Source organism: Microtus pennsylvanicus, chromosome 7 (genome assembly GCF_037038515.1).
Source record: "Microtus pennsylvanicus isolate mMicPen1 chromosome 7, mMicPen1.hap1, whole genome shotgun sequence".
NCBI lineage: Eukaryota > Metazoa > Chordata > Mammalia > Rodentia > Cricetidae > Microtus > Microtus pennsylvanicus.
Window position 1 is genome coordinate 94,804,373 of NC_134585.1, and position 25,294 is coordinate 94,829,666.

General features: G+C 43.1%; 1 protein-coding gene across 2 annotated transcripts in view; it reads right to left on the minus strand.

Annotated features, from left to right (window-relative positions):
• Nucleotides 1–11,245: 11,245 nt before the first annotated feature.
• The window catches only part of Pde5a (phosphodiesterase 5A), a 131,532-nt gene continuing 117,483 nt past the window's right edge, over nucleotides 11,246–25,294 (minus strand). For both annotated transcript variants that reach the window (XM_075981465.1, XM_075981466.1), the window contains exons 17-21: nucleotides 23,845–23,922; nucleotides 22,497–22,560; nucleotides 18,909–18,983; nucleotides 18,048–18,131; nucleotides 11,246–15,097 (exon numbers count right to left, since the gene is read on the minus strand). In XM_075981465.1, the coding sequence (XP_075837580.1) occupies nucleotides 14,969–15,097; nucleotides 18,048–18,131; nucleotides 18,909–18,983; nucleotides 22,497–22,560; nucleotides 23,845–23,922 (430 nt within the window). In that variant the 3' untranslated portion in view covers nucleotides 11,246–14,968. The remainder of the gene's footprint in view (nucleotides 15,098–18,047; nucleotides 18,132–18,908; nucleotides 18,984–22,496; nucleotides 22,561–23,844; nucleotides 23,923–25,294) is intronic.

Here is a 25,294-nt window from a genome sequence, read left to right on the forward strand (position 1 = left end):
ATGCTAAAGGCCTTTTGAAAAGCCATGTAGAAACCTACAATTGTAAAACACTTCCTAAAATATATGCATATATGAAAGAAATTTAAATGGAATCACCATATAATGTGGAAGACAACATCTCACCTAGACATCTTATGCCACCAACTAAAACCTCCAGTGCCAGCAATTAGTTAAATTTCATTGAGTCATTAATCAAACAGATCCCATAGATGTGTTTCCGAAACATCACAGCCCATCAGGGCTAGTGATTAATCTATATAACCTTATGTAAGTTTATTAATTATAGTCTAGGAAGGTGTCTTAGCCTTTGACATAGCAACTCGGGAGCCCCAGTTACCAAAATCTTACTATGTAAATGTGACTCATACACTATAAAAATAGATATACAAACAGGATAGAATCAAATTCCCTATCAGGCTGATTTCTTCAGTATCCTGTTTAAAAGAGTGTTTCTTTTTTTCAGATGAGGCCCTGCTGTTTTGTAAAAGATTGTATTTCTTCAAAATATGTGCAGAAAGCCAACTTGTGCAAAGAACAGCATGGATAGTGAGAAGACCATGGTCCTCTAGCTGCCAGCGAGTAGAACAGTGAGAATGAATTCATTCCAGGATTGATTTCCAGCCAACATTGTAAAGAAGGAAACTGGTAATTCAAGAAACAGCTATACATTTACTGAATAAATTTTAACATTATATAAAAAGTACATATAATTACTATTAAGAATACAGTAAGCATTATGTGTATATATATTATCTTTTCATATTATATATGTGTATATGAGTGTGTGTGTGTGTGTGCGTGTGTGTTTGAGACAAAATCTCTTTATGTAACCCTGACTGTCCTAGAACTATGCAGACCAGGCTGGCCTCATACTCACAGAGATCCACCTGCCTCTGCCTCCCAAGTGCTCAGATAAAAGGCTTGTGTCATGATGCCCGGTTTAACACTGCGTAATTTTAACCACCCTCAATTTAGAAGGAAGAACACATATTCCCTTCCCTCAGCCCTCGCTGTGTTCAAAGGTTCTAATGTGAGTCTTTTCTCAAGACCTTCAGTGCTTGGCTTATGAGCAATGCTTTGGTCTCAGAACATGGTTTGGCCTCCAGCAACTGGCCTTGTTGGAAATGCCAAGGAATTGGGCCATCAGGAGGAGGCCTCAATATGTGATGGGCATGAGCTGGTCAATGTAGAGCCAAACTCCTTTGCCTTTAAGTAGGATGATTTCAGGGTGTGTTTTATCTAATCTTCAAGAAATCCACAGTGAGTTCTAGCGCAGTTGTAACTTGAATATTAACTCATCCAGCATAGACTTGTTTCCTTCTTGTCTGCTCTTGTCCTTCCTCTTCCATATATACCCCAAAATAGGCTGTCATGAATAATTTAATAGTAAGTGCTAAGGTTTGGGTCCCTTCCAAAATTTTTATTTAATCTCAAATACTATTGTTATATTACTAAGAAATATAATACTAAGAAGCTTTGTGGGAGTAATTAAATTATGTGAACAGCCTCTGTTCATAGAAATGGAATTGACATCATTTTAAAAGACATGGGATTGTTTGAAGTGTCTTCTTTCCTCTCATAAAAGGAATCAACACTTTTCAGCATCCCTGACCTCTATACACTAGATGATAAGTGTATTCCCTTTTAACAAACATTCCTACTGGGAGTATACGGTAGGGACCATTCCTGGTTCAAAGCCACTAACTTAATAGAGCTCAGCTCATGGTGAGTGAGGTCAGCTAACCTCATGGTTCCTTAATGTTCCATGGTCAGGATCTCTATCTTTGCCAGTCCCCAGAAACATGTCAAGAGCAGGGTTTTGTTTCTTTGTTTTGGTGGAGGATTTCAAGACAAGCTTTCTCTGTTGCTTTGGAGCCTGTCCTGGAAGAAACTCACTCTAGACCAGGCTGGCCTCAAACTCACAGAGATCCACCTGCCTCTGCCTCCTGAGATTAAAGGCATGCGCCACTGCCCAGCAAGAGCTGGCAATTTTTTAGTGGGGTATTAAATATAGACCCACTATAAATGTTGTGGTTTCATTTTATTTTACTTATTTATTTATTTATTGGTTTTTCGAGACAGGGTTTCTCTGTAGCTTTGGTGCCCATCCGGGAACTAGCTCTTGTAGACCAGGCTGGCCTCGAACTCCCAGAGATCTGCCTGCCTCTGCCTCCTGAGTGCTGGGATTAAAGGCGTGTGCCACCACTGCCTGGCCTTGTGGTTTCATTTTAGAAACCTAAATATCTACATCATGATCCCTACATTGGAGTAGTTAGTTCTTTTATTCTTATTTCTAATACCAGAGTAATGTGTTCGACTTAATTGTTCTAGTATTAATAAAAACTTGGGAGTCCGAAATTGAGATAAAAACTAATAAATCCAAGGAACAGGGAAGAGATGATTGACCGACCATACTTTTCATGTTTTCCAGATCCAAAAGTCCCACAAAATCTCCCCAAGCCTTCATATCTCTTCCTGACCCTCTCTATCCAGCTTCCTCAGTCCTCCAATGTGTCTATGACTAATTCCGGTCAGCCAATCACTGACTCCACCCTTCTAATCAAGGTATGGTTTTATTAGCACAGTGGAGTGGCAGTGTGAACAATTCTTGCATGTTATTTAATCCTTTTTGTCTAAATAAAAAGGAAAGGTTTTAACTCTAACATAATAGAACTATATATAATAAGAACAATTACCAAGTAGAAATATATTCAAAATGTCCAGTTTATTAGTATTTGGCAAATTCAGAGAAAATACTCCATTATCTACCCTATCTTGGTGAGTACAAAGTTTTGCATATAATTTACTTTCTATCATAACTAAGGGAAACTATAACTATCTAACAGTCAACAACATCAGAGACCCAAGGAGACATGGCAAGATCACACGGTAGATTTTAAAGCTGTCACTTCCCCGATGCTGCTGTGGGTTACCGGCTTCTCCCACCAGGGACATTTTCTCCTTGCCATCTCCCCAAAACAGTGCCTCTCCCAGCCCCCAAACGGGCAATAGCAGCAGCATTAGCTGCTCATCGTCAGCCGCCATTCGGGCACCCTGGTGGCCTATCCACAAGGCCTTCTCCTGCCTGTTTTCTCCTCGTGTCTGCTTCTCAGGCCTCTCCCTTCCTTTTCTTGTACAGCCCAGCACAAGTTCTGGACTTGTTTCCTGGAACAGCCACTACTTTGCCATAAGCACCAGACCCAGTGGAGCTAGGCAAGCTGCCTGGTCACCCCACTGCAATCGACTGCTGCTTCAGCAGCTGCCTACCCTCCCTCAGCTTCACCTTTGCTCTCATTGCCACAGATCTGATCAGATGTCTGGGAATCTGTAAATGAAAAATTATATCTATATATCTATATCTATATCTATCTATCTTTCCCATGTTAAGAATGGTGAATATTACAAATTTTGTCATATTTTATAATACAATGGTTAAGCGGTGAGATTTGGAAAAATATCATAGTAGATTTTTCTAGTTAATATTAGGAGCATGACCCGAGGGCTCTAGTTTTGATGTTGAGAATGCGCAGCAATGTGCCATCTCACAGGGTTCTTAGGAAGCTTTCAACGCTGTGGGAAATGCTAACTTGTTATAGGTTTGGTGTTCTTGTTACAATATGGAGCTTCATGGTATGGAATCAAATAAAAGAATTCTACTTCCCTCAGAAAATACAGTTTTGAGAGGCTTCATGAGGCCCAGAGAAACAGAAAAATCCAATTCTGAAAATCCTATAGACTTGGTCACCTGTTACCGAAGATCAGGCTGCCAACTACAGTCGTCTCAAAGAAACATTTCTTAATCTGTTTTGAGATAATCAGCCTTCAGGAGACCATGGGCAATTGAATCAGCAGCACAGTGACCAAAGTGCATAAGGAGAAAGGGCATTGTGTGCTGGGATCAACGACCGACCCGTTCACAACCTCTCTTTGGAGCTCACAGAGGACACTCGCTGTAAAAGCAGGCACAGGTACAGTGCAGAAGGAAGAGAGACCAGCTTGGCATTTTACAAGCTCGCTGCTCTCTGCCTCTCAGCCAGATGGGCTGTGGGGGTGTGCACCACCTCCAAATGTCTCATAGAACCCTTTCCGGAGACTTTCGTTGCATTTTTCACCTCTCTTGATCACAAAAACAACACAGGCCTTCCTCAAAAAAAAAAAAAAAAAAAATCCAGAACGTATAGAAAAGTAAAAGCGGCTAACTCAAGCGATAGAAATGTTTTTCTTTCTTCTGAGAGCCATTTTAGCAGCAGCACATAATACAATCACATCCTCTCCAAAAGGAAAAAGGTTTTAAAATCCGTATTACTGTGTGGCAATCTCTTCTTCCGTTTTTCAGTACAATTACTTGGGGCCGGGTGGCGAGCTCAGAGGGCAAAGTGCCTGCGGGACGACCTGAGCGCCTGAGCTTAGCTCCCAAATAGTGATATAAAGACTGGGAACAGCTTGTCCTCTGACCTCCACACATGTGCCAGGGTACGTGAACACCCTCACGCACAAATATGTATAAGCACAAAGTAATTTTTAAAATATACTACTTTGGTGGAACAGTTTACAAATGACTTTGATGTCTGCATGGTACTGTTTTATAGAAATATCTCATAATGTACTTAGTTCAGCAGGTACATATTTATACTGTTCGAAAGTATGCATGTCTTTGTTTTTGAGAATTGCTAAAGCAGGCTTGGTGGAGAGCTCGCCCGGTCAAGCCAGCTCTCATACAGATTCCTGTGTTCCTCATGCTAGATCGGGTCGGAGCGTACCTAGCGGTCTGTTTGAAAGTGCTTCCTTCCACTTGGCGTCTCTGCCTGGCAAAGCCTTTTACCAGGGAACTCTGCTGTATAGGCTGGGTTCTAGCATGGAATTGTCCTAAAAAGCAGCTCTTCAAAACAAAAGTGCAGCAGTATCTGGTAAGCAGTAAGTGAGACATTCTCTGATAGTCAAGGATTTGCTAGTGGGCAATGATTTAATATTATCCATGTATACGCATAGACAGGTAGACCTATGCTTTTAAAGATGTTTGTTTCTACACAGGGTTAGTTTGGCCACTTAAGAATAACAAACGCAAACTCCAAAGAAGCTCTGGACAAATGAATGATTAACCTGTCTCAACTATGACCGATGATTATGAGCAGACTATATCTCAAACTTGCTCAGAAAAGTTAAGAACACAGAGGCTTATGCTGAGACTAGCAGACTCTAGCAATCACCCTGATTATCTGAACAATAAAATGTTCACCTTAGCCCTTTCCCACTGTATAGGCGATAACAAAACTCCTAATGGTGGATTCCTGTTTAGCTGGGGTGTGAGAATGGCTTGGAAGAAGAAGGGATGGATGCAGAAAGAGGAATAGGCACATAAGTAAAGACCACCCATGGGAAAAACTCCTGATTGGATGTCTGTGATGTCCAACTCTTTAAAAAAATTATTTATTATTACATTGTGTGTGAATGCTCACATGTGTGTATGTGTGTGTGTGTGTATGTGTGTGCGCATGCACACATGTGCGTGTGTGTGTGTCTCTGTGTGTTCATGGAGTGTGGGGGGGTCAGAGGACAACTTTTGGGAGCTTGTTCTCTCCTTCCACCATGGGAATTACAGGACGAATTCAGATTGGCAGGCCTGTGTGACAAACTCTTGTATCCCCCGAGCCACCTCACTGGCCCTCCCCTCTCTTTATAGGTGGCAGAAGATACAGAACATTTTTTTTTCACTCTGTAAAATTAAGATAATCATCTAAAGTCAAGGAAGACGGCACGGGTGGTATCTGTAGCTGCTGCTTGTGGCCCCACAGTTCACAGCGAACTGCTGGAGGAGGCAGGTGGTTAGCCTGTTCTGCTGTGCTGGCTTAGTGATGAGAGGAGTGTGGACTTTGAGCCCCATTCACATCCTCCCTCTGCTTCTTTGATGCTACGTTGCTTTTTAATTAGTCACCTGCTCTGCTTACATTGCTTCTCCATCTAAGAATGGGGTCAAAAATCTACCCCAGTGTGTTTGTAGAGGACAGAAAGGGTTGGCACACAGGTCCTGCGCACTAATGCCTTCAGCCCCCTTCAGTCTGTTGTGTCATCGCATAGGACCATGGGGAAAGCCCACTTGAGGCAGGATGCTACCTGATGGTTGTACTGAATGCATGGACTGGATGTAGCTCTTGGTGGCCAAGGCACAGGATCCAGGGGAAAGGATACTTAGCCATACTGGTGACAGTGTGGATCACTAGGACCCTTGCCTGTCTGGGGAGCAATACTATCTTCCTCATACACTTGACGGCCTCATTCTCCTCAGAACTGGTCCCTTTTTTTTTGAAGTGTCTGCAAACCAGGCAGCAGGAAAGACTTAGGGCTAAGTCAGGCACCAGCTCTGCCTTGCATTTTTGCCTCTTATGAGAGCATCATCGAGTTTTCCTTCCCCTTTAAGACCATTTGGGAATCACTACTGTCTGGCAAGGAGCAGACTGCATCCCCTGGGGATGTTCTCTATCCCCACCCCTTCTCTTCCCCAGGACTTCTTCCCAAAAACTATTCCTTTAGGTCTGACAGTGAACATTGAACTTTAGAAGCTCCATAGTGGTGACTACTGGGCTTCCTAGGCCACCCAAATTGTTGCTATATAAGAATCTAGCATATTTGTATAACCAGAGTTTTAGGGCAAAATCCCCTGGCTCCAGGAACCCCAACAGGTTATGTTCAGCCTCATGTCCCAGTATACTAATTAAAGAGGCAAGGAGTGATGAAAAGCAGAGAGAGGAGATTTAATTAATACACATTGGGAAGAACAGGTGTCCATCAACTTCGTCTTCAAGGTTCTGAGATGAGCTTTAGGTTTAAACTGAAGAAGAGCTGGGGCAAGAAGCAAGAATCCTGCACCATTCATCCGATTCTGTCTCAACTCTGGTTCTGCAGGTGGGTCCTCTGTCAGCTTTAGGAGAAGCATCTGATTTATATAAGACGGTGACTTCTGTTCCAGAATGTAGCCTCTGCGTCTCCATCACTGAGTGCTGCTTTCTACCTTGGCTGTGATCTACCTTGCCTGCAAGATATTGGTACTCCTGGAATCCAAGATAACAGTGGGTTTACCAGGATGACTCTGTGCTTTCAGCCTTGAAAGGGGTGCGCTCAGTTAGGAGTCACTGGGTTTTAGACAGATTATTGAGGTTTTCGTGATTATCATGTGTAGAGTCAAAGGGAAGAGTGACCCAAAGTCAAGGAGGAAGACAGACGTGCTAGGTTTTCATGAGGTTGACCTTATCTGTGCGGGCTCATATGATCTTAGCCAAGCAGGGCCAGTGTGCCTGCTATATTAGGATGTGTTTAGGTGATAAGTCAGAAAGAGCACTCTGCTTCGCCCTCTACCCTCAGACACTAGGAACAATTTGATGGATCGCTAGTATGCAAACACACATCAGATAAAATGCCAGCTTTCCTTTTGCCCCTCTTGACTCTGGACTCCCCCACGGGAGGCTTACCAGCTCGTTCTCTGTCTTTAGAGTTCAGTGACCTCCAAGGACGCGAGCCAGGAGGAAGAGAAAGGAAGAGAACTGCGAGCAGAGCTAATCTCTCAAGGTTCCAGTTCAGTGATTGCAGATGAGGCAGGAAGAGAAGCTCCAGAAGCAAGGACTGCAACACCATCTCTTCCCCATGTGGATGGACCACTTTTGCCATGGATAAAAATCCACAAGGAGACCGAACAAAGTTTTCAGTGAGTTTGCTATTTAAATTACTAGAAGCCTCTTTAATAAAAGATACTTTTAATCATTGGATTGTACACAACTACTGAACCGATCTGTCTCTGTTTCTCTCACACACCCTGCCTCCCGCTCTCACTCCCATCTGTGGATCGCAACTAATTAGATAAAGAGGCCATTTCTTAGATCAGTGGTTTTAACTGATTAAGATATTAAGCTTTAATATGTAACCAATTTAAAATTGCCTCAGAATAACCTAAGGGCTTGCTGATGTGGATTGCTCAGTCTCCTCCTGGGTAGATGGGCACCAAAAGCCAAGAATAGTCCACTGGTGGGATTAGAGAGATGGCTCAGTGGTTAAGAGCACTGAGTTCCCAGCACCCACCCACAGGATAGCTCGCAATCATCTGCAATTCCAGCTCCAGCGGACCTGACACCTCCTTCTGCAGGCATTACACATATCTGGTGCCCAAACATTCGTGCAGGCAAAGCATCCATGCACTCTGGAAGAAGTGAATGTAACCCCTTCATGCAGAATTACTGTGAAGATTCAACAGACCTCCCAAGGTAGAAGACAGAGTTCAGTCTTGGCTTAACTCACTATGTTTACAGCCTCCAAATTTGAGCTACTTAAGCCTAAAAAATTTCCAATTGAACCCTGGGATTGGTTTCACAGTCATCATGATGATGGTAATTGATAATAATAATAACAATAATAGTAATAATAATAATAACAAATCTACTTAGTCACTATTAACTGTATTTTCTGCTCTAAGCATGTAATTCATTGTGTTTCTACCCTTCAAATGCCTTGGATCAGTTAGATAGCTCAGCGAGTAAAGCACTGTTGGCCGAGCTGTTGATTTCAAGATCTACGTGGGGGCAAGGGGACAATTGACTCCCACAACTTGTCATCTGACCTCATGGCGTGGCACAGGATGATGGCCCAGCGAGGTCATGTGTGATTTGTAGGAATCTGTTTTGCAGGTGAGCAGCCCTATCACGCTCCCCCTCATCTCCAGGTTCAGGCCGCGGCACGTGTGGCAATCAGTCTTTTTGGAGCCACACTCACGCAATAAATAAATGCAATAAAAACATCAACAGCAGCAAAATGTTCATAAAATCTACTTAAACTTTTCTTGAAGTCTTAGGCCTGGGAGCCGCAGGGCGTGAAAGGATCTTGCTTGTTCACGTGGCGGCTCTGAACGGAAATGGGAAAGTAGAGAAAGAACAGTTTCCTAGCCTGCCTGCCATTCTAAGTTCAGTACTGAAAAATAAGGTTATTATTTTTATCAAATATTCTATTCATGAAAACCACACAGCTCTCGCCTCAAAAGGAATAAAGAGAGTTTATTTTTGAGCCAAATTTGAGTGACCATAACCCAGGAAACCCCAGGTCACCCCATGTTCTGATGTGGAAACAGTTTCATAGAGTTTTTACAGTAACAGAACAAAGATGGCTATAAATCAAGGCATTTGAAAAGCGCTCTGGTCCTGTCACGACTTCCGGTCCACCTAGGAATCCACTCAGGCTACAGAAGAGGTTTGCTTCTGGTGTCCTCAGCTGTGGCAAAATGGCAGCCTGATTGCTGGCTGAATTCCAGTGAGATCAATGACTGTAGACAAAAGGCTGTGATTCTTCAACCAGGTGCCTCAATGGGCTATATCACAGGTGAGGCAAGAGGCCGAGAGAGTCCTTTGACCGCTGGAGAATCCGTGAGCCTCCAACACTCCCCTCAAAAAGTCCCCTTGTGTGACTCTCCTGAGACGCTCTTTGATCATTTCCCTGACTCTGGCATCACGCTCTGGGAACTGTTTCTCTTCATGCTTGCACCATGAATGGTGAACTTGTCTCTTAGCGGTGTGGTTTCTGGGGAAGCTGGAAGGGGCTGCTAGTGGAAGTGGGAGCAGAGACCTTAGGAAACGGCTGAAGAAAGTCCTGCCATTTCTCAAAGCTACTCCCGAAGGACGAACGGTGACAGAATGTGAGCCATGGCTCAGGGCAGTGAGTCAGGACTTCGCAAGGTTGAACACTATCCTGAGTATTCAATCGGACCACTTCATTAGAATTTTTTTGTTCCAAATAACTATTTTCATTCCATGCCTATTTCCTGATATTTTTATTTAGACGAATGGCATCCTCTACTAGCCTTCCAACTTTAGCTGAATGTAGCTTAGAACCAGACAACGCTCTCTGCAAGTTCGGGGTTTCTGGAGCTTACTGTCGCGTTCCTTACAAACAGAAAGTCGTAGCATGACATTCCTATGTATTAAACAGGGGGACCAGAATTCCGGTTTGCTGGGAGACAAACAGCTAATCACAGGACTATGCTTTAAGGAAGTTTTTAAATGCTTCTTATTTGTGCAGAAAGGGTTGCTGTCCCAGGAGTGGAATCGGGAGTAAAACAGAACTCAAGAGGTCTGATTATTCACAAGGAGAAAATCTTGACAGCGTGATCACTGGACTAAGAGCAATAAACAAAGCTTTAAGTTTCCATAAAAATTAATAGAAAAGTGAATTTTTCATTACTTTCAGAAATTTCTATTTGGATTTTTTTCTTATTTAGCCACCAAAAATATTTGAAGAAGCAGTTTTTAATTATCCTTTAACGCCAGTTGCTACTTCTTTAAATACAAATGAAATTCTGGCGCCCTCTCATGGTCAGAAGTTTTAAGTATTCTTTTAGGTGTACTGGCACTATTTCTTCAGGTGAGCTGTTTTCTGACCAGTGAAGAGTGAAGAGGGCTTGCCTAAAGGTACCAAAATAAAATAAAATTCCAGTATCCATACCACAATGTCTTTTATCCCAGAAACACCAATGGGTGTCAGAAGTCCCTTGAGGCCCTACATTAACCTTTATCAGGAGAACTAAATTAAGGAAACCTATCCATAAAACCCAAACCAAAGCAAAGCCTCCTGAGAGCCATGTTGTTTATAATGCTTCTAGATAGTGATTTGACCCATGAAGTCTGGGCGTGGGATTTCTAAAATCTCGCATTAAAACGGCAGCCGGGCGGTGGTGGCGCACGCCTTTAATCCCAGCACTCGGGAGGCAGAGGCAGGCGGATCTCTGTGAGTTCGAGACCAGCCTGGTCTACAAGAGCTAGTTCCAGGACAGGCTCCAAAACCACAAAGAAACCCTGTCTCGAAAAACCAAAAAAAAAAAAAAAAAAAAGGAGCCGGCTGTAGTGTTAACAGTGGCTGTGAAGCTACAATTCTGGGCCCCTCTCAGGTCCAAGCTTTCTGACAAGAAGGAAACACCCAAGTTTTAGCTCCCTGTGTGCACCAGGTTGGTAATGATCCCATCACCCCCCACAGTGCTGTTTATGGCGGGAAACGTGACCCTCCAACTGGCATCCCAGGACATTACCAATAAAATGACACTTACTGAAGAGTCGATTTAACTGAATAGTTATCAAACTTCAGTGTAAAATTCTCTGAAACTAACTGGACCAGCTTTCCCGGGGTGAAGCCCAATTTCCGCATCATTTCCTGACCCTTAAAACCCAAGGCGCCCTCATGAAGAGACCACATTCGGTTCTTGTTCATTCATTTTATTTTTACAGCACTGCAATGAGGAAACACCTGATGTGTGATCACTTCGCACAGTGAAAACCACCTTGGCCGTGTCTGACGTCACAGGGATGGGGGGGGGAGGTGCCCACCTGCTCTTCTGGAGGGCGACCCACCCTCTCCCAGAAGGATCCTCGGGAATGGTTTCCGGTGTGGTGAGAGGAAAGGAAAACCAGCCTGCCAATCATTTAAATGACTTCACAACAGGACATAATTTACATAGTAACTCTTTTATGCTAGTATAAAAATAGTGCCCGAAACTATATATTTGTTCAGATATATTGAAAAGGCGTAAGAATACAAACAGATATCAACAGTGGCGCGTGATGGTTCATTAGGGTTCTTAAACAGCAATAGAAATTTCTATTTTCAGCTATTTACATCCGTTTCAACAACATTCAAGACATGTCTACACAGGCTTGTTGGTAAGAATGAGGAGGGGTGAGGTAAGCTTCAATACTTCCTTCTTTGTTCTCCATGAGAGGGCAGAAGGGGTCCATGAGAACTCTGACCCCCCTCTCCCTGGTTGAAATATGGAAACATGATCTACATCATGGAAGACAGGACGTCTTACACAAGGCGTTCTTCAAACTATCAGCAAGTTAGTTGATCTGTGCTGACAGGAAAACAGGATGTTCACAGGCATACTAAGAAATTTTGGATAAAAGTGCATAGTGTGCATGTGACAGATGAGGAGGAAAGGGATGGGATGTCCTCCACGTTTGCATGTGAAGCTGGAGGAATGAGAAACGATGCTCCTAGTCATTTTCTGCACAGCCCACGAGCTCCGTGGAGTTACTGCTCTGTCTCGGCCGCTGAGAGCGGTTCCTAACATATGGAGAGGATTTAGTGGGCTGATGCATGGTTGATGCGGAGTAAATAAGTTTTGTCAACCTATCTGAAACTGCTGTTTACAGGAGAGCAAGGGACTTTGTCTTTTCTCTTCTTAAATCAGGTTAAAGAAAAGGCCTCGCTGCTTACGTGCTATGGATAAGGAGTGTAATCTAGAAAAAAACACAGATAATTTGGAAATGTAATAGGTGCCAAGCCTCACGCGCCCGCAACATTCTGGGAGTAAAGGCACTTGACTGGTAGGCAAAACTCGTCTGGGATTCCAGTTCCTCCAAGAAAGCAAAGCTACTAGTACATTTTCATCTTCACCCTTGTCTCCAGGCTGCTAACAAACTCTTCTTCGCAATTAATCCACAGTGACGAAGCAGCATCCTGGGGAGCCAGGTCTGTGTGGAGCGGATTAAATGTACTTGCTTTCCATCTAAGGAACTCAGCCTGAGAAGTGACCTGCGGGATGAGGTCATGTCTCTACTTCAATACCCCGTTTCCGACAGTGGTCTCAGAGGCCCATGAGGAAGGCTTAGGAGTTAGCTGCCTCCTGTGACATTTCCCTGGAACACAGGCTTTGTCCAAACCTGACTACATTAGGAACACAGCTTCCTTAGGTGCAGAGACTAACCGATTTATACACATTCACACAGTATCATGACTGGCAAAGGCAAATCTTCTAACCATGTAAGATCCAGAAAGCTTTCTAGGCAAGTTACCAAAACACAGATTCTTTTTCTGGCTAAATATTAAAATTAAATGTTATCATGTTATCTCACTACAGCCAGCCAAGCAATGAACCAAACAGTCTAGGACAACAACAATGTCTTGTTCGTTATGAGCAATATCAATACATGGCAGCATAAGGGAGAGATTATAATAATACAATAATAAATATAATCCAACTTGAGAGGATACTAGAAAGGAAATATTCACATTCAGAACGAAAACTATGATTTGTGTTTTTGTACCACAGACAGAAATTCCATGTATGGAATGGTTTTCCTATAAAATAAAAACTATTTGAATAAAATAGTACTCTCTTCTGTAGGAACTGAACTATCCAGGCATGGCATTGCTCTTTCTATTTTAATGCCTATACACGTAGGTAAAATAAACCATTGCCTAAAGCGAGTCAAACAATTTCTGCTCTGACTTCTTGCTTGTTAACACCACAGACAAATCCTCCACACATAATGTCGCCTTGAAAGATGTTCTCAGTGGTTGGCACGACACATGTATATGCCCGCGTTTCAGCATAACTGCTCAGTCACGTGTGGGGTTCAGTGCTAGGCGGAGAGAATGTTCTCTAAGCCTGAGTCTGCACTCAGGAGTTATGGATGCATGCATAGGTGTATATACAGTGTGCTGATATGACTATTGTTGGTGACGGTCTGTGTAATTTACACACCAGTGCATTAGAGGCAACCTTACAGATCTCATCTACGTGACATGAAAAACAAACAAAATGATATTCTGAAAAATACAAGTATCACAACAAAAATACAACTGGCATTGGGCAACAACTCCCTGGGTTGGCCTTCACCCATACTAAACAATGCTAGCATAACTCGCTTTGCCTTCTCGTATCTGAGTAAGAGCAAGGCCACAATAAAATAAAAACATACACAGGATCCAAAATGAACATGGTGCGTTTTAAGCAAAGAGAAAAGGGAAAAGAAACCATTTCAATCCAAATTAATGTTAGAAACCCAGATCAAATAGTTCACCCAGTTTGGGAGGAGGTGGGAAAAGGACGGAAGTTAATAAATCAAATCCCTCAATTTCTCCTCAAACTCAAACATTTCTGCACATTTGGAACAGATACTCCTCCCTACTTGAGCTGCTCGGTTCGATTCACTATCTGCTCCCTGAAGGCTGCTTTTATTCCGACAGGAAGATCTCACACTGTTCCTTTGAACTCATTGTCTGAGCTCCCTTTTAGAGACAAACCTCTGATGCAACTCGTATAATTATTTTCTTTTCCTGTAGATTTGACAGAGGAATAAAGGCTAATTTTCACTTTCATACATGTGGTCATGTCCTAACTTCAGGCAAGTGGTCCTGTGACCACTTTTCTGTTGAAGCTTAATTGCTGGATCAAGGCGATGAAAAGTTAAAAAGAAATTAGTTTTTGAAGTTTTCAGTATTTAAAATGCAGATTGTCAGAAAGATCTTCCATTGAGACATTTTTCTTGGCTTAAGGCTCTCCAGGCCCTCCCACTCTCTCTCGTGGGAAGGTCAGTGGGGGAATCATCTGGCCCTGGGCTTTAGGTGGGGTTCTGAGATCGCGTGCTGAAGGGCTACTGCGTGGATTGGCTGTACTGGTGTCTGCTCTGCCACACAGGCGACATGTAAGGTAAGCTGTCCCCACCACAGGAAGAGCAGACCAATTAATACCACATTTTCTTGTTTCTCAACACCTTAATTTTGTTAAGACCCTTCAAGTTTATATTCATTTTTCCCCTAAAATCCACTTGGTCAACATTCATCTCATGATCGCTTTAAATGTCCCAGAACATTGTCAATTTGACTCTAACCTACTTTTTGAGAAAGATTTCTAACACGTTTGAAAGACTGGTGACTCAGAAACACAAAGACGGTTATTTATAAGTCCCAAGCAAAACCACGCTGAGTGTAGGAATGCCATTTACACCATTCCTATCAATGTGTTCAACGTGAAGACGACTAACCATTTTGCTTCAGTGGCAGAAAACCAAAGTAGAGAAAGTAGGTAGCAATCTCTAAGACACTTCATGCTACGCTCTCAAAAGTTGTGCAAAAACAAAATACAGCAGTGGCAAAGTGCACACAAGTACGCATGGTATATGGAACAACCCGGCCTGCGCGTGGGGATGCACCGTCAGTCTCGCTAGGCCTGGCTGCTCTCCCCATTGATGAGCGTCTTCTCCTGCTGTTCAGCGAGGGCCTGCCACTTCTGTCTGTTTTTCCTGCAGCCGTCCAGCAGGGGCAAACAGTCCTCTGAAACGTGGGTCAGGGCCTAAAAAGAGAAAGGAAAGAACTAGAAGGAACCACAGGTTTGCCACCAGGGGCCACATAAATTGTGTGAGCAGCGACACAGGCGCCGTTCTCTTAAGTCCTAGGAACACACGCATGTGCACATAGGCATGTACGCACGTACGCACGCACACGCAGTATTTATCAAAGCTTTCCCCTAAGCTATATGTCTAAGGAGGCATACTTGGGGACAAAGAGAGCACGTGACAACCGAGGGGGCCTGAAGGAGAGGTTGACGGGAGTATTGGTGTAGCATGCATTGCTCCTGTAGAGGGACCTGAGTTTGGTTCCCAGCACTCATGTCAGGCGGCTCACAGCTCCTGGAGCTCCAGAGGGACCCATTGGCTCTGGCCTCTAGGGACGCCTGCACTAGTGTGCACATACTCACACAAAGACACACGCGTGATTAAAAATAAAAATGAATCTTAAAACTGTAAACCGCTGAGCTGTGGGAGCTCATTTGTGTGGGTGCACTGTTTGTCTGGATGAAGGCTGGCTCTCTGAGGGGCTGTGGGATCCACGCCTGCACAGATGGTTTTACGCAACGTGCTTTTTCATTCTTTTTTTTTTTTTTTTTTGGATTTTTCGAGACAGGGTTTCTCTGTAGCTTTTGGTTCCTGTCCTGGAACTAGCTCTTGTAGACCAGGCTGGCCTCGAAGTCACAGAGATCCACCTGCCTCTGCCTCCCGAGTGCTAGGATTAAAGGCGTGCGCCACCAACGCCCGGCTACAACGTGCTTTTTCAAAGCAAGACTTGCACAAAGGTTATTATTACCAAGTGCCGTGCATTTAGCTACAAGACATTTGCCGTAGCTTTCTTTGTCATGGAGAAATGACAAACGCCAACAACAAAGCTTAGTAATATTTTGTGAGCATTTTACGGTCATTACAAATATCTCAGACACATGTCTGATGTGGAACTACGTGTGTTTTAGCATGGATTTCGAGAATCAGTTTTTATTAAAGGACATGAGAGCAGCTTACGGCACACACACTGACATCGGTGGTTATCTCTAAATAGACGGAGAGACATCTATCTTCCTCTCTGCTTCTCGGGACTTTGTTTGTTCTGCGGTGAGAACATACTACTTCAGTGATAAATGCAAAACACCCTTTGGAATCACGTAGACTTCCCAACAGCACGAACAGTGCGTACACAAACTACACAACCAAGTGAAATCTAGAGTAGCTCCTCTGATTATGCTGCTCTTTCTCTTTGATTTCAGGGATGGGAAAAAACAAGAGCCATGGGTATCATCAACTGAGAAGCTCTTTAGTCAACCAACAGGGCAAGTGTCTGTCAGACAAAGGAGGTCGGAGGGTGCCTAAAACCCTGCCTCCAGCAGCTTCCAAGGAAGGATTTCTTCACCAAGGAGGAAACTAGCCAAACGGACCCTGCAGACTGTGGGAAGGCAGTGCTATAGAGGTGACCCGGGCGGCCTTTGCTTCTGTTTCCTTTGATGCCTTCTGTTTCACCTCCCCTTCCTCCTCATCAGCAGGATAGTTTATTAAAAACCCTTTGTTGCTTGTGTGGTTTGAATAAGAAGTACCCTCAGGCTCATAAATCTGAATGCTTCGTAACCAAGGCTGACTATGGGGTGACACTATTTGAAAGGATTAGGAGGTGTGGTCTTGCTGGAGGAAGTGTGTCACTCACTATGAGTGGGTTTTGAGGTTTCAAAAGCACAGGACCAGGACACCCCCACCCTACCTCTCACCCCATGCATGTGGACCAGGATGTAGCTCTCAACTACTTCTCCAGTACCAAGTTTGTCTGAATCTGGCCCTGATGATAATGAACTAAATCTCTGAAACTGTAAATGAGCCCCCAATTAAATGCCTTCCTTAATAAGAATTGCCTTGGTCATGGTGTCTCTTCACAGCAACAGAACTAAGACAGTGCTAGAACCATGCACTAAGAATAAGAACTGGAGACCTGGTGTGGTGGTGCATGCCTTTAATCCCAGATCTCAGGAGGTAGAGGTTGGTGGATCCCTGTGAGTTCAAGGCCAACCTAGTCTACAAAACAAGTCCCAGGACAGCCAGTGCTATTACACAGAGAAGTCTAGTCTAGAAAATAATAACAATGATAAATTAAAAGAAAAAAAAGGATTATCTATTGGGCTTTCCACCAACTACCTATTTGGGGCAAACACTCTTTCTATGCAAGATGAACTTTACACATCCAGTTACTGAATATGCAATGTTTGGATTGGAAACTTTGTAGTTTTTGTCTGATCTTAACCTTTTATGACAACTCCAGGGTAAATTTCTCAGAGAAACAAAACAAATCCATTTGAACTTTTAAAAACAAAGGCAGCATCTCTTTTCTTTGCTGGGGAAAGAAGCATCTATACCAACATTTTGAATAGATGCATTTTTTTTTACTAGAACAACAAAAGCTATAAAAAGCAAAAAAGCAAAACTAGCAAAAGAAGGGAAAACTGGAACCCATATTCCTGCCACCTTCTGCTGTTAGTATTAAGGAAAAAAATTCTTAACAATATCCAAGCCACAGTATGACAGAGAGGAAATGCTGGGTGACTATTTTTTGTACTTAGGCTAAAATTAAACTTAAAAAAAAATAATGCTACCGCAGAGTGTGCAGGAAACATCTCCTGGAGGGCAGCACCAGCACACGCTTCTTAGTGTCCCCTAAATGAACGTGTTGATGTCCAGCACACCCTAAGCCCGCAGCAGATATTTATACACCGAGTGAGTCAATGCCTTCGTGAAATAGCAAATGCGGACTGTATTCCTTGTTCTGTACAGCACCACATTCGTCAGCAGGAAGAAACAATACCAGTGATAATTATGTTTTCGGACTTAGAAGCAAAACTACATGTCTGGTGTTAATCTCTTCAATGTGCTTCAGATTCGACTCATAACATAAGTTTATCTAAGTTTAGCCATCTAATATTTTTCTGTAAATACCTCATACAGCTGCAAGCAGATGGCATCTATGAACCCGACTTGCATACTTGGGATTTTATTTTTCTTCTCCCTGTTCATTAGATCCTGAAAATACACACAGACAGATCTACATTTATTCAGAGCACACAGGAAAGGCTGGCTGTAAAAAGATGAACCAGTGGTTAGCTTAAGGAGGTAAGACAGCAACTGTGTGTGTGTGCGTGTGTGTGTGTGTGTGTGTGTGTGTATTCCTAACCCTAGAAAAGTAAGAATCTAAAATTTCACATCTGTGATGTATACCTTTATATTACAAGGCTACATCAAACACTTTTAAAGTCTCCTTATGGGAATTTACCCTCACAAGATAACAGAGAGGAAGGGGCAGCAATGTAACTGTTTATCACTGTGCTGTTTACAGCAATGGATATGGCAAATATTACAGCAAAGGAAGTGCATTAAGTTGTGGCCATACTCATTTCATACAATTATGATCCATATACACCAAAGATTATATTAGAATAAAAGTGGCTTATTACATTAAAGTGGAGAAAACAAACTACAAGAAAATTGGCGGCACGACTTGTCAGTACTTCTTGTTTTCCTAGCTTGCTTTTGCTTTTGCAATCAGCAGGGATAATTCTTCTAAAAAGAAAAGTGTTAAAAAGTAAAATGGGAACCTCAATCTCAAGGGAAGGTGTCACAGGAGTACTAAGAAGCCGCACACACTGTAGCCAAGTGTGGTCACATGCTCGGAACTGAGCCCCAAGAGGCCACGGCATGACTGAGACCAGTCTGACGGACACTGTAAGAAGCAATCTCCACAACAAGTATAGAATTTAAGAATGTGGCTTAGCAGTTCCTACCAACAGGCCTCTTACTTACAGCAGGCTCGATGTTGAGTTCTTTTCTCTCTCTGTCCCCTTGATCGAAGAATTCCGCTGCCACGAGTTCCGCTATCTGAAACAGACAGCAGACTGAGTGTCATTCTTGAAAACCGAGACTTTGAATGAAGGTATTGGAATCTAGCAAACCGGTTGTTTCCAGCACATCAGTAGCAAGAAAACAACGAGAAACAGAAATAAGGCTGCATTTGCTTTACCAATATAGCTACAATCACGTGACCTTCTGGAACTAAGCAGGAAGTGTCAGTTTTGCCAAGCAATACCAAGACTGCGCCCATCCATAAGAATGAACAGCAAGCTATTTATTAAGCTCCCATTTCTTTAATGTTTCTTAATAAAGCACTAATTCCTTGAGAATTTCATACAACATATTTTGACCATATTTACCCTACACTCCTCCCCCAACTCCTCCCTTCCTTGCTTGTTTTCAAATTCATGGCTTCTTTTTTTCATTAATTGTTAAAACGTGTGTGTGTGTATGTGTGTGTGTATGTGTGCACACGCATGCACATGCGCAAGTGTAAACACACAGCTGCAGCTTGCTCAGTCACTACTTGTGTGTGTGTTTTCAGGGATGACCATGTGGTGCTGGGTGTGCTCTCCCTGGCTGGGGGAGACGGTCCCTCCTGCCCCCACCACTCTTTAGTTGTCTGTAGTTCTTTATTTTATTTTTTTTTAATTTATTTATTTGTTAAAGATTTCTGCCTCCTCCCCGCCACCGCCTCCCATTTCCCTCCCCGCCACCGCCTCCCATTTCCCTCCCCCTCCCCCGGTGAAGTCCCCCTCCCTCATCAGCCCGAAGAGCAATCAGGGTTCCCTGACCTGTGGGAAGTCCAAGGACCACCCACCTCCATCCAGGTCTAGTAAGGTGAGCATCCCAACTTACTAGGCTCCCACAAAACCAGTACGTGCAGTAGGATCGAAACCCCATTGCCATTGTTCTTGAGTTCTCAGTCGTCCCCATTGTCCGCTAGTTGTCTGTAGTTCTTTGTGAAGGGCTGAGGCCTTGGGAGCATTCCCCCAACCATGCTATCAAGTCTATGGGTGTTGCCCTTGTTCAGCTCTTGCCTGGGCAGTTATGCTGATGAGGTTTTTATGGAGGTGGCTTCAGACATTCCTGGGAGACACAAGGTCACAGCAAACTCCATGCTCTTAAACACCTATTTATAAAAGATGGGGGTGGGGAGCAGCACCAAGCGCAGGTGGTGACAGGCTTTTGAGTTTCCTGTTATCTCTCTTTTTAATTTTCCATGCGATTCCTATTGTTGATGAACACCTGGTTTGTTTATCTTATAGCTTTCCATTGGTGTCCCGATTCTGTAGACTACATTCCCATTATGCCTCTTCCTGGGTTCTTGAGGCTCATCTGGCTGACATCCCATTTTCTCATCAGTCGGCTCCAGCTCTGGCTCCGTAGCCATGACGCTGGAGACGTCCAGTAGTGGCTACTCATCTGAAGACTGCCTCTCATTGTGTGATCCTGGTGATAATTATGGATGTTTTCTGGGGTCCATTTATTTAGGGATTTTCACAAGGGTGACAGTCAAAGTCAACATTTCTTAGATTTGTTTTATTAGCTTTAAGTACCAAGAAAGTTTCCCACACCAATTATTTGGTTATGCTTCAGTGTAACTCATATTTGAGAAAGCAGGCTTCTTCTCAGCATACCCATTATAAACCCATTTGGTTCTCAAACATCTACCAAAGGTGACAACAGAAGGTTTCATTTTTATTAATGCCTTCCTTATTTGAATTCTGAGGTTTAGACATATTTATGTATTTCAATCCTTCTGGGTACTCCATTTTGGCCATTGAAGGCTTCTTGGACTGGGTGTCCGTTCTCTGGACACACTCTATCGCTTTCTGGGTACTTCTTTGCTTTCAGTATAACAAAGCTGTCTATGCTCATCTTCTTGCTTTGTAGTTCATGTCTTGATGGGTCATGGATGTTCCACACTGAGTCAATTAGAGGCCTTGATAAACATTATACATTCTAAGTCCACCCATATTCATGAACACTTTGTGACTTCATCTTCTTTAGAGCTGATAGAATTCCAGTCTATACTGGTACCATATTTTAACTACCTATTCATCTGGCGACAGACTAGGTTGGTTCCAATCCTTTGCTACAGTGAGTGAGTCAACAACATCTCCGTGACAGAGGACAGAGGCCTGTGAACGTGGGCCCAGGAGGTCACATGGGAGGATGTGTCATATGGGAGCTCTGCTTTCAAGCTTTGGAGAAACCCCCAAACTAACGTCCATAATGGATGTGTTAACCTGCACCCCCACCAGTGACGAACAATGGCTCCCTGTTCACCATATTGTCTCCAACATTTGTTGTCAAATTTGTTGATGAGAGCGACTCTGACTGGGGTAATATGGTAGCTCAAAATAGTTTTAATTTGCATCTCCCCAATGGCTAGGGATATTGAGCACATTTTATACTAGTCACCAGCCATCTGCGTTTCCTTTAAAGAGGACTATCTATACCTTCATTAGCCCATTTGTTGACTGCCAGTTTTGTTCCCTTGGCAAATTCATTTCTTAAAGCCTTCCTGGTGCAGATTCTCTCACTCTGGGGGTTGTCCGTCTGCTCTGCTGACAGCTTCCCTTTGCTCTGCAGAACTCTTGTCATTTCACAGGGGCCCAGGTAGTCGCTGCTGATGCTGAGGGCCAGCCTGTTACAGAAGCTCCATTTGGAAGTTCTGTCGTCAAGAGTAGCCCCCATTTTTATCTTGTGATCTCAGCATTTCAGGTTTTAAATAAGTCCTTGATCTATTTTGAATTGACTCTTGACGCAATCATATTTAATATAGAGCAGAAACCGTTGTGGATAGAACCGTGGGTCTTGTACATGGTCAGCGGGCTCTCTACTGAACCATACCTTCAGCCCATAGATGAGTTTGTTTCTTCCATATCTATGTTTCATGAGAAAGCCCACATTTGCTGTATCCATGATATATAGCCCAGAGTTTTGTTTAAAAGCAGGCCAACAATCTTTGCTTGTGTATTAAGATTTTGAATGCAATCCCCCAAACAAAAATATAGCATATATAACAACGCAGTCATTTTTGGTATCTTTACCCACTCTGTAAAAGAGTTGGGGCGGTTACTTCTCACGCAGAGAGAAGGATCTGTTTCTGGCCTCTTGATCAGACCCTTGCCAACAGCTATTAACACTCCTTACATGTACTTGTTATGTCTCCTTAGAACAGAGGGACGGCCTAACAAGCTAAATCACAAGAAAACCTTGCTTCTTCTAATTTTCAAGACTATCAAAGGGAGATGCTTCAAAAATATTCCAGAGTGAGCAAGAAGTAATTAGCACTGAAATCAAACCAGCAGCTAATTTTAAACCATCTTTTTCAATGTATCATGTGGATATTAAGTGTAAATCAATCTTTTAAAATGGGAAACATTTTCTTGTTCAATCATCTGCTTTTAACACTGCTTAAAATTAGAGGGAAATTTCCATAAATACTGACTTCCAAAGCTTGCTTTAAGTGAAGAGACTTTTCTTATTTTGACTTTTGAGTACTGCTTTGATCACCACTGAGCAACATACCCGTTGTTGAATCGGCCAGGGCTTCGTAATCGCAGAGAGATCGCAGGCGGTCATCAGCATTGCCCTGGGAAAGGACAGAGAACCCCCAAATCATTTATCCTCAGTAAGAAGTTACTAACAAAAAGTTCACTTAAAATCTGTTTAACACAGAAGACTCAATTTTTGAAGACCAAAAGCACAAACAGAATGGGTTCCTTTGGAAACCCGGCTGTTGTAACTGTGATACACCCTCTCTGTTTTGCTGTCCTGTGTGTTATTGGAGTTTGTTTGTAGGATAAACGCTTGTCTGATCATTGGCTTTCTCACACTGATAATGAGATGAAATCATACCGATTAGCCACAAGGATATAACATCACACATCCTACTGAGGTCACTCTGGTTTAGTGGGTCACCTTCATTCACGCACCACTTGTAGGGCTGTCCACACAACAACTTTTGCATGGTTGGATGGTGCGTGTTGGGGAGTCTTCTCCTCCAGCAGAGAAAAGCAAGGGGGAGAGGGAGCTGTTAGCCTTTCTCTAGTTAGAGTAGGGGGAACCACCCTGTCTCCAGGCTCTAACAATGCACATTAGAATAGAAGGGCACAGATGTGAAGATTATCTTTTGGGGGACAGGGAGAGGAGGTCTCATGTATCCCGAGATACCTCCATTTTTCTATGTAGCTAAGAATGACTTTCAATTTCTGATCCACTACCAAAGTTCTGGGATTACAGGTGTTATTACTGACTTGATAACTTTGCTTTGGTTTATTGTTTGAGACAGGGCCTCAACATTTAGTGCCCTGCGTGGCCTTGACCTTGTGGTAATCATTTTCCTTCATCCTCCCAAGTGCAGGGACTGTGGTGGCTTCCTGGATCTGTTTTACTAATAAAAGTTATTGCCATGGCAGAGAGAGTGGCAGCAAGTAGCAGCAGAGATATTACTTCCTGCTAAAAGAAGGGAGGAGGAAAAGTATCATTTGGAAGGGTCCACTGGAGAGCACTGCTGTCCTGTGGTCCAAGAAAAGCGGAAGTTCCACATGAAGAAAAGAAATTTTTATGCGTGGCATAAAAATGGGAAATCTACGGGCTGTTAATTTTTGCTTTTCCATTCCAAAGGATGAGAAAAATGAAACAAATCTTTTGGCCATAAATGTTTCACCTCTCTACTGTATTCATCAGTCTACAGCAAGGCAACAATACTTCAACTTGCCAGTGATCACACTCAGTCAGTCCTTTGTACTACACACACTCTGGAGCAGGGGACAGCCTCAAAAGTCACTATGCACAACAAATAATCCCAATTAACAAGTGATCTGAGAAAATTAACGAGATAGCAAAGCTTGCACGAACAGTAAAGTCAACTTACAGAAATAACTCCTTTTGAAGAGGATCTTCAAAACTGAATTGATTTTTTCTTATGAGTTCAAAAAATTCTCCTCGTCTCCTTGAACAATAAGAAGAACATGGTGATTATGGTGATTTCTCAGGTTCTTCTCCCTTGGTCTGCAAGACTTGCTGAATGTATACTCGAAGATCTCCATTTTCCCTATCCCAGACCCAACCAACAACAAAGCTTCATCAGCACTCAGTACCCAGGTCTACTTTCTATGGAAATTATTTCAAGGCATAATGTTTTTAACTTAATGGATATTTTTTTAAAGATTTATTTATTTATTATGTATACAACATTCTGCCTCGATGTATGCCCGCACGCCAGAGGAGGGCGCCAGATCTTAGTACAGATGGTTGTGAGCCACCATGTGGTTGCTGGGAATTGAACTCAGGACCTCTGGAAGAGCAGCCAGTGCTCTTAACCTCTGAGCCATCTCTCCAGCCCCCCTTAATGGATATTTTTTATAAAAGAAATAGAATAATGTGAATTAAAATGAGATGATAATGATTTAAGATCTTTAAGTGCACAGGGGTAAGAGGGTCTAAGGGCTTCAGCCCATCCACATCTTGCTGCAGAATTTTTTTAAAAAGGCAATGAAGACATTAAATGCTTTAGTAGCAAAGAGCAAGTTCCAGATAATATTTCTTCTCATTCATGGCCATAAGAGTCATCTGTGTCCAGCAAATACCTCCTATGTGCCCAACATTAGCAAGAGCCTTGAGAATTGAGGCCAACCAAAAGATAAAGTTACATGATAACTGGACTATGTACGATTAACTATTAAACACGGAAGTTCCACATAAAGAAAAGAAACCCAGATGGCATAAAAATGGGAAGCCTATGCAGACCAAGGTATCTTTTCATGTTCTTGGTGATTTGATGATCAGTATTCTTACAATACTTTTGAATAATCTGAAGTTTGCTGCATTTTCTGATGAACCCTAAGCTGACTGAGTTGCAGTCGCAGATGCAGGCATAGCTGCAGACAGTGAGCAGTGGCTGTGCGGTGTAACTGGCGTGTGCCTGTTAACTCCTCATGGCAGAGACTACTACCACGGCTGGGAACCCTTGTGTCAAAGGAGAGACCTCCACATTGAGACGAAGCCCGGGACGGGTGATCCCACACATACAGAGGTCTCAGTCTATAGGCTGGAAACCATGACTGTCCAACGCCAATGAGCATTGTCTGGCTCGTAAAGAAGCGCGATAATCATGCCAAGTGCAATGGGAAACAGCACTCGTTAGCACTGTCTGACGCTAGAACAACTCCACAGTTCCACAGTAGCATTCTCCTGCCAAAGGCAGATGAAAAGAGGACGGTTTGTGGTGCTCTTTGCCTGCCCACCCAGGCTGGGGTGGCTATGAATCATGAGTGGGCAGGGATTGGCGAGTGAAGGAAAGGAGGAAAGCAAGCAGCCTTTGG